Genomic DNA, 10,212 nt, shown 5'->3' with positions numbered 1-10,212 from the left:
CACAATTATTGATATTTTCTTTAAGAAGCATATGGGTCAACTAGTTGAAGTTGTTGCATCCAGAATGGCAACAGTGACAGCAACAATATTGAAGACGAGAAACGAGACGACGCAGTGACGCAAAGAGGCCAGTGGCGGCGCGGCGACGAGATGGAGGCCGGCTAGAGGCAACAACAAAGAAGGTTGAGGCTTTGAGCTCGCGCTGACCATAACCATATAACTTTGAAGATGGAGAGGAAAACGTCTTCCAAGTTAGAGAAGAAAAGCAAAAAGGATGTAGATAGGGTCTTTAATTTTGGGATTAGAATTTTCTTAAAATTAATTCAGGAACCAAATTGCTCACAAAATGTTTTCTCGTCCACGTCTTCTATTCGCTACTTTGCCAACTTGTTAAAAAGGAATCTACCTGAACTTTTTGGTGGAATCTAGTTGACAAAAAATATTTAAAGAACAACTTTAAATTCTGGAATGCAACTTCAGAAATAATTATTAATATACATATCAATAATTATTAATTTCAGAAACTACTATAAAATTCGATTGTAACTTAAAAGATCACTTTAAATCTTAATTCTATTTTTATATACAAATATTAAATAATAAATGTTATAAATTCAAAAATAATTAAAACATTACTTTATTACTTTACTAACAATATCACTTTAAAAGATCTTTTTTCATTCTTATAATTATCTTCGGGAAGAGTTAATGTCCTCCATTTCCACAGTTGACATTTTATAGATAGGGTATTTATAAATTTCCATTATCATCCCTACACCGATCTCCAGGATAGGTAGTTAGGTACCCAGTACATTAATGTTAAATGCGTGCAGCTTCATCGTTTGTACTTTGTAACGACACCACCCGATGCTGGTCCCGATTCGTACCTATGGAACTCCGAAATTGATAAATAAAAAATAAACACAATAGAAAAACAAAACCTCACCATCAGCGAAATTTGAAGTTTTGAACACGCAATATCATCATACTCAGTACTCACAAGTCACAACTGCCACTGAATGATGGATCCCCGCGAAGACCTCAACAAACCGGTAGTACTCATCACGGGGTGCTCCGAGGGAGGCATAGGCCACGCGCTTGCACGCGCCTTCGCAGCCAACAAGTGCGCTGTCGTCGCCACCAGCAGGTCGCGCTCCACCATGGCGGACCTTGAGCACGACACCCGCTTCTTCCTTCAGGAGCTCGACGTCAAGTCCGACGACAGCGTTCGCCGTGCTCTCGACGCCGTCATTGCCCACTTCGGCCGTGTCGACGTTCTTGTCAACAATGCCGGCGTTCAGTGTGTGGGCCCTCTTCCCGAGGTTCCTCTCTCTGCGATTCAGAGCACCTACGAAACCAACGTCTTTGGTATTCCCTAACCCTAACTAACTTTGTGTCTTCGATTCCATTGTAGTTTCTGAAATTCTTACTGCGGAAGTCTGTGTTTGTTGGATTGATTTTAGTGGATATAGGATCTGGTGTTATTAACTGCTATTAAATTATACAACTCAATTTGGTTCAATTCAATTCTTAGTTTGGAATGCATTTAATAGTAATTGTTCAATACTTTGTTTCTAACTATTTTGTCTTTTGTTTTGGAAGTGTGAGGACTGAGGAAGAGAAGAGATATGTTAGTTTAGTATAGTTCAGGTATATTATTTTTTTAATGTCAATTAATTCCATCACAAAACTTTTGAGCCTTTGATGAAGGGAATTTAAATCTATCAGGATTTCAATTTTATAAGACTAATTAGTTCCAAATCAAGGAATCCAATTTCAGGTTTCCAATCTAAAGCTTAACCAACCAACCTAGTCAATTAGTTAGCTTATTTATCTGCTTTAGCAAGTGTCGGGTTTGAAGCTCGTGTTGTGCATGCAGTAACCATTGGCTAGCAGCAAAACCTTAAATGTAGCTCTAATCCGCGAAGGATTAATCCTTAGTCTGCTAGGCTAGAGGATACTGTGGGGAAAATAATATCTAAAGCTTAACCAAAGAGGAATGAAATGGTTCATTGTTTTGAATGGTTTTGGTGTTGGAGTTGAGGGAAGTGTTTGCTTGTTTGATCGTTGTTTATCTGTTAATACTTTTTAGTACCAAAAACCTGGGGGACCGATGCTGGGGGTGCTGGAAACGATTTGCAGATGAGCACAGTCTGTGTAGGACTTATCAAATTTCTATATTTCATTGGGGACATGCAGGTGCCTTGAGGATGATTCAGGCTGTTGTTCCTCATATGGCAAAGCGGAAACAGGGTAAGATTGTGAATGTTGGAAGCGTTACGGCTATGGCATCTGGACCTTGGTCTGGCGCATATACTTCGTCCAAAGCTGCCCTTCATTCTTTGACAGATACCTTAAGGTTTCATTCATTTTCCTCTTGTAGTGCTTGCTTTCTTGGTCTTTGTCACTAGCATCCCAACCCTCTTACAAGAATCCGACTAATCTAACTCAAAGGACTGCTTGATTGATTTAAAGTTCTTTCGGATGACTTCCTGAAACACTTTGTTCTACCAGGTGTTTTTAGCTTTAGTTAAAATACTAGTATTTTTACCCGTAATAACATTGCGAGAATATAAATTTTTTAAAATTACGGTCTACTTTGTTCTGATAGTATAGATTACATTATACATGACACGAAAGATTTATAAAATCAAACTACTTTTACAAAAAAAAGCCATAGATTGACAAAAGTCTCTGGCTAAGAAGATCAAGGTATCACCTTCTGTAGATAAAAAATTAAATAATAAGATTTTTAGTTATTATTTTTATATAAAAAAGTCTAATTTTTTATTAATAATTAATTTTAACATTCATTATCTAAAATTTAAAATAATTTAACGTGTATATTTTTACATTTAATTAGGTGTTAAGTTTATTGCACAAATAGAAATAATTAATTTTTATACTTGCTATTTAAAAATAATATTTTTTTTCTCTATGTATATAAAAATATAATTAAATATTAGCATAAAAAATTATACTGATAGTTATAAAATTAACTCAAAATTAATTTTTTAAAAACAATTGAATCTTGATTCTAACTTTTAATTATAACATTAGTATTCTCTCCAAATTATATAGAGAAGTAGATGAGAGAATTTAGGAAGGGAGTTTATTAATTTTGAAAAAAAATACTTTCTCTCAATTTAAATAAGAGAGTGTCATGTGACACATTTAATTTTTAAATTAGATAGTAATAAATGATACATAATATAGGTATATTTCAATTTCAATTTTAATATTTTAATTTTAATTTTAATGCAATTAAAGAATGTCATGTTGTACATTTTGATTGTAAATTAGTAATTAGTCATTGATATTGATATTGATAATGATATATAAAATAGATAGAGTGGTTGAAGGAATAAGAGAAATAGAGAAAGGAAGAGGGAGGATGAGAGAACTCTTTAATTTTGGAGGGAAGGATTTGATTTTAATTGCAATGAGAGAGTGACATGTAGCACATTTTGGTTGTAAAATTAGTAAGGAGGGAGAAAGAATTCTTTAGTTTTGGAGGGAAAGATTTAATTTCAATTACAATGAGAGAGTGACACGTGACACATTTTGGTTGTAAAATTAGTAAGGAGAATTCTTTAATTTTGGAGGGAAATATTTGATTTTAATTGCAATGAGAAAGTGACATGTGGCATATTTTGGTTGTAAAATTAGATATATATAATAGATTAATTTCAATTACAATGAGAGAGTGATATGTGACACATTTTGGTTGTAAAATTAGTAAGGAAAATTCCTTAATTTTGGAGGGAAATACTTGATTCTAATTGCAATGAGAAAGTGACATGTGGCACATTTTGGCTGTAAAGTTAGATATATATAATAGATATAATAGATTTCCGCTTCTATGGGAAAGAATTTCAAATAGAAAGGTGTTATTCTCAGACTTGATTAATTCAACCTGTTGTCCAAATAAACTAGAGACACAAATGTATGGAAACAGATCCAATTTTTTTTGAAAAGAACAAAAATAAATATATATGTTGCTTTATATATTGTGTTCATGCCTTTCCTTGAGGCCCCCTTTATACCTTAGATTAGTGATATACTTCAAATTTTTAATAAAACTGGAAGTAGTACACCACAGTTAGATGCTCTTAAAACTAAGTGCAATGAAACTAAGGAAAAGTTAACATATAGTGGATTGGACTCTGCACTATGGGATTTAGTGCTCAACTCAGCCAATTTTTGCAATTTTCTATTTGGTTGATTTCCTTTATGCTCTGTCTTATTAGTTGAGTTTGTCATTTATGCATTGTCTTATTATTATACTTGCCTTTACATGCAGACAAATCGATGCGGTTTTTCTTATTTCCCATTGTATTGGTTTTCTGATAGATTGGAACTTAGCCATTTTGGAATTGATGTTGTCAATGTTGTCCCTGGAGCTATCAAGTCAAATATTGGAAATTCCGCCATAGCTAGCTACGACCACATGCCTGAGTGGGACTTATTCAAGCCTTTTGAAGCCGCAATTCGAGATAGAGCTTATTTTTCTCAGAAAACAAAGTCAACCCCCAATGATGAGTTTGCGAAACACACTGTGGCCGCTATCCTGAAGAAGAAGCCACCAGCGTGGTTCTCCTACGGCCATTACTCTACCGCAATGGCCATCATGTACCATTTGCCGCTGTGTGTTAGGGACTTTATTTTGAAGAAAGCGATGAAATGCTGAACTCAAAGTTTGATCTATAGTTCTATACATCTTCTACGTTTATATTAGATAACTTGTATTCAATCCCAAGTTTTTTAAATTGTAGAGAATAAATGAATAGTACTTCAATTTATATTTTCTTGAGTTGGTGTTTGGCTGATTTTAACTTTCTTTGAACATGGTTCAACTAAAGTTTAATTTTTCTCAGATTTAAACGTGATTTTAATACTAACTAGAGCTGTGCATTAGATAACAAATTTTCGACTCGAGTTTTAAAGGAACGATATACTTCTTTCTTTGTTTTTTGTACCAATAAAAGGATGATGTATCTATTTATTAGCAGTAGAATTATGAAGTGATGCTTTATAACTTGAAGCACAGTAGTATTCAAAATCAATAAATCAAACATAATTGTTTGTGATTTCTGTTTCATCCAACTTTTCTCTTTGCACTCTGCCATAGTTCCATCACAAATTAATGGAGAGATGTAGGTACGAATACAAGGTTGAAAAATAATGTATGACATAATAGGATTATGATATTTGAACATTCAAAAGATAGTGTGTTTATGAACATCTAATATAATTGGAAACAAATGTTTGTGTTACCGAAGAAAACCGGTCAAAATAAATTTTGAAATAAAGTATTTTTTTACTAATTAGACATTCGAAACGCTTTATTTTTAAAATATTCTTTAAATTTTTTTGTCAACAAAGTCCAACCAAATTAACCTAACCTAACAAAACCTACTTATATAACGTGTGCATGAAATCATGCCGTTCTTCTTCGTGTTTCTTCTTCTTCTTCGCGTTTCTCCTCCAACGTTCGTATCTCACGTTCTTCCTCCTTCTTCTTCTCCTTTTTCTTTGCGTTTTTCATTTTTCTTCGCATTTATTCTTCTTCGCGTGTTTCATCCTTGTCGTCATTTTTTTATTGCTGATATTGTTGCTGATATTGTAACATTATGTATTGTTTTCTTTTTTATTTGACTTTTTTTATTCTTATTAAGAGAGTAAAATAAGAAGAAGATGAACAAGAAAAGAAGAAAATGATAATGATAAAGGAAGAGGAAGAGGAGTTTTGAGTTATGCAAAATCTATCAAAAAATAACATGTTGAGTTTAGAATACAATTAATTTAATGATGATCACAAACATTAAGTAATTGGGTTAAACACCCAATTGAGTTTTAATTATTTTATTTGAGTAATGTAGGCCCAAATGATTTTATAGCAGCCCAAAGCAATGAAACTTAGCGGACTCAAGCATGTTGAATGAAGTGTTGATCCACAAACCTAGCCTAATCACTACTAAGCATCATTGAATCAAATCTCAGCCAAAGTTCACTTGTGCACTTCGGGTAAACGAGAGAGAGAGAGAGAGAGAGAGAGTTGTCAAATCACACTAATCAAGAGTATGTTAAATTAAGTCAGAGGTTAAAGGTAAATAATTTTCTTTTGCATGCAAGTTGATTTCTTCATTTCTTCCTTACTCTTTGCAACACCATTTTGGAAAAATTGAAGAAAATGGTGGCTGAACATCCCTGTTGTATATCAATGGCCAAAAATATTTTTTGGGGCCAAGCACAAATCTAATGGTTTGGATGTTGTTAAGCTCATTGAAAAAGTTGATGGTGCTACTGCTGTGTCTGCTACGGTGTTAAGACCAATTCCAAAATTCCTAATTTTTGGGGTTGATTGAAAAAAGAGAAGGAATGATTGCTGATAGTTCAAAGTCCAAGAAGTTGACTCTGAAGGAACTCAAGCTGTGACTCAAATGAAGATACAAAAAGAAAAATGATTCTCATCAGAGCTCAAGGAGAGAGAACCCGAGAGAAAAAGCAAAGAGTGAAACCTCACTACTGATTTTGAAGTCTTGGAAGTATTGCACCTACACTAAAGGGAGCATTCTACCAAGATGAAGGACAAAGTCTTGAGTTCTGTTGTTGGGTTCAGTTCATAGTGTTAAAGTTGTTATTCATCATCTCCTTCATGTTTTACAATGTTGTATTTTAGTTTTAACATATATATTTCTGTATTTTCTTTGAGAGGTAAAAGGCAAGAAAGAGAGGCATTGAAAAAAAAATCATAGAGTGAAAAAGAATAAGTAATACAATTGAGAGAAAAGCCAAGAGTGATTTCAGATTTCTTTCTGTTGTATTTTCTGTCTTGTGTCATATACTTGAGAGATATTTCTTGCTAAGTTGAGTAAGCACTTAGTGTGGTGCGTCTAGGTATTAGCATATCCAAGTCAAGTTTGAGTTGAAACTTGTGTGCCCAGATAGGATTGAGTTGAGTCCTAGGGAATTCGTGTATGTATTACTTGGATTATAGTGAAAATTCCACCAATATTGTGGTGGAGACTGGATGTAGGTTGCATTGTACAAGGCAACTAAACTAGGATATATGACTGTGTCATCTTCTTCTTCTTCCTCTCTGTTTTAGTTTTATTTTCTGGTTTTTTATGAGACAAAATGAAATTGTCTCCTGATTTATTCGCTTGCGCAGATCAATAGAAATCAGGTTTAAAGTTCTCTGATAAAAGGCTTAATAATTCAAAATTAAAGAAGGCTATAGATTTAAACCCCCCCTCTCCCTTCTCTAAACCTTCTAGAACTATTTTTTAATTGTGACACAATTTTTTAATAGAGTTATCGTTAAGTAATTTCGGTGTATTATAGATTTAATTTCAGTGTATTCTGGATCTAAATAAGGTACACTTTTGGTCTGAGCTTATTTTCGGAATGCACATCAATTAACTCTGAAATTAAACCCAGAATTCACATCAATTAATTCAGAAATGCACCAAAATTACTTAATGATTGCGAGACATAAATTCAGTTCGAAAATAAACACACAAACAAAGACTAATCTCCTTCTTCGTGTTCCTTCTTTTTGTTTGCGTGTTTTCTCTCTATCATTGTTTTTTTATTGTTGCTAATGTTGCTGCATTTTTTCTTTTTCTCCTTTTTTTCCTAATAATTTTACAGCATTGATTTTTCTTCTTTTTTTAATTTCATTTCTCTTAACAGAATGAAACAAGAAGAATTATAAGAAAATGAAATAAGAAGAATATGAAGAAGAAGAAGCAGTAGCAGAAGATGAGAGGAGAAAGAGGAAGAGTTTTGAATTATGCAGAACTTATCAAAATAAAAATATACCGAAATTTCTTAACAATAACACATAACTTTCTTAGTTTTTACACCGAAATTTTGCTACAAATGTACAAAAATATTTTCTTTAATGCTACATTTTTTCTTTTTTTTTTCTTTATTTCTTTCTTTTTTTAGTTGAATGAATGTAAGTTCATCCTCTTCCTAATAATTTTGTTGCATTATGTGTTTTTTCTTCTTCTTTGTTTGATATTTTTTTTTGTTTGTATTCTTGTTAAGAGAGTAAAACAAGAAGAAACTTAAGAAGGTAAAACAAGAAGGAAAAAAAGAAGAAGAAGCACAAGATGAGGAGGAAGAAGAGAAAGAGTTTTAAATTATGCAGAACTTATCAGAATACAAATATACCGAAATTTCTTAACAATAACACATAATTTTCTTAGTTTTTACACTGAAATTGTTACAAAAGCACAAAAATATCTTCTTTAATGTATTTTTTTCTTCTTTTTTTCCTTATTTCTTTCTTTTTTTCTGTTATACATATAAGAAGATGATGATGATGATGATAATAATGATGATGGAGGAGGAGCAAAAGCAGGAGGAGAAAAAAGAAGGAAGAGATCAAAAAAATTCAAATGAGAAAAGAAAGAGGAGAAGGAGATGGAGGTGGTGGTAGTGGTAGTGACAATGACGATAAAGGAAAGAGGAGCAGAAATTCCAATGAAAAAAAAAAGGAGGAAGAGGAGGAGGTGTTGTGGTGTGGTGGTAATAATGATAACGAAAGAGAAAAATAAAGAAGAAGAAATAGAAGAAGAAAACGCAACAAGAGGGGTGAAGAACGTGCGTGCGTGTATGCAAATGACTTTGTTGGACTTGGTTAAGTAAATTACTTAGTTGTAGAGATATATCCTTATTTTTATTCAAAAGGGTAAAGTATTATTTTGGTCTCTAATATTTAGACCAACTTCTAATTTAGTTCCTAACACTTCCAACATCTTATTTCATTCCTAAAAAATTTTAAATTTCTTATTTCAGTCTCAAAAAATTTTAAACGTGTACAATGTTATCGCACACTTTAACATGAACAATTAGCATATTAAACACCTAATAACATTTGATTTTGGTAAATAAGTAAAATTTATTCTCCAATAAAAAATTTTTTCTTTGATTATGGAACTTGATGATTGATTAATATGATTTGAAATCTTTTTTTTTTTTTGCAAGGAGGTCAACAAATGCTATTAAAAAATTTTGGTTATATTTTTTTAATATACGGAAGAAGATATAAGTTAACAATAATGTTGTTAATGTCTATGTCAATCGTTCTATTAATTATTCGTATCAAATTTAATAATAGCATAACATTAAATTTATTTAAAATTTTTTAGAATAAAAATAAGATATTCGAAACATTAAAGATCAAATTAAAATTTGGCTTAAATATTAAAGATCAAGATAATACTTCATCTTTATTCAAAAAATAATTTCAATGAATATGTGAAATACTTAACATCATTAGTATTTGAATTCAAAAATAAGGGCAAATTTAATAATGTCTACGTTAGAAGATAATAGGATTTACTTGAATAAATAGGTGGACAACGATGTCAATATAGTGACAATATGTAAACTGATAATAGATAAATTAATAATAATTGTTTAACTAATTATGTTTTTAATGGATGATGTTAAATATTTTTTTCACATTTAATATTAGGACACTATTGAATCTATTTAAAATATTTAGACAAAAATAAAATATTTATATAAAAAATAAAATTTACTCTAAACATTCAATCATCGATCTAAATTCTAAGAATAATAAAGTGTGTTGATCAAGAGTAAGTTTAGGCGTCGAAAACTTTTTTTTTTTTGTTTTTTCATGATATTTAAAGATTTATTATTAGTCAATAAATTACTAACTTGTTGTATGTAATATGTACATATCGAAATTCGAATTCTCTAACATTTACTCAAGAATTATCTACTAAATAAATTTAAGTTGGGTGTTTTGTTTTTGTTCATTACAAATCTAAGTTGGTTAGTTGCCAAGAAATTTATGGATAATAAAGTGTCCATTGGTGGCCCTTGACCGATGGGTTGGAATTTTAGTCCATTCATGAAATCGGGTCAATAACCCTTTCCCCTCTCCATGAGCTACCAAAGTAGAGCCAATATCTACATCATTGGTGATTACCACCTCACATGCCAGTTACGTCATCCAAATTTTCTCTAGGGTGCATATTCTAAATCATATTTAATCAAAGCTCAAAAAATCAAATCAGTTATCCAACCATTTAGTCATTGATTTATATATAACCAGTTCAATCAAAATAACTGAATTATAATAAAATAATAATATATAAAATTATAAATAATACAAAGTTAAACATATAAAGATTCTAAATATGATATTTTATAAATATAAAAATATAC

At 31.4% G+C, this 10,212-nt stretch overlaps 1 protein-coding gene across 1 annotated transcript; it reads left to right on the top strand.

The window, feature by feature from the left end:
- On the top strand, window positions 737-4,829 carry LOC107623864 (short-chain dehydrogenase cctT). The gene is made up of 3 exons (XM_016326257.2): window positions 737-1,368; window positions 2,200-2,359; window positions 4,354-4,829. The coding sequence occupies exons 1-3, from the start codon at window positions 1,020-1,022 to the stop codon at window positions 4,688-4,690; spliced, it is 846 nt and encodes a 281-aa protein (XP_016181743.1). The 5' UTR covers window positions 737-1,019; the 3' UTR covers window positions 4,691-4,829.

The sequence above is a fragment of the Arachis ipaensis genome, chromosome B10 (assembly GCF_000816755.2).
Source record: "Arachis ipaensis cultivar K30076 chromosome B10, Araip1.1, whole genome shotgun sequence".
Classification (NCBI taxonomy): domain Eukaryota; kingdom Viridiplantae; phylum Streptophyta; class Magnoliopsida; order Fabales; family Fabaceae; genus Arachis; species Arachis ipaensis.
This window is presented reverse-complemented; position numbering and strand designations above follow the sequence as displayed.

What these genes read in the sequence shown, in the direction of transcription:
- LOC107623864 (XM_016326257.2), top strand. Translation starts at nt 1,020, where the DNA reads ATGATGGATCCCCGCGAAGACCTCAACAAACCGGTAGTACTCATCACG. An exon ending in CTACGAAACCAACGTCTTTG is followed by an intron (nt 1,369 to 2,199) that starts GTATTCCCTAAC and finishes GGGGACATGCAG; the next exon opens with GTGCCTTGAGGATGATTCAG. An exon ending in TCTTTGACAGATACCTTAAG is followed by an intron (nt 2,360 to 4,353) that starts GTTTCATTCATT and finishes GTTTTCTGATAG; the next exon opens with ATTGGAACTTAGCCATTTTG.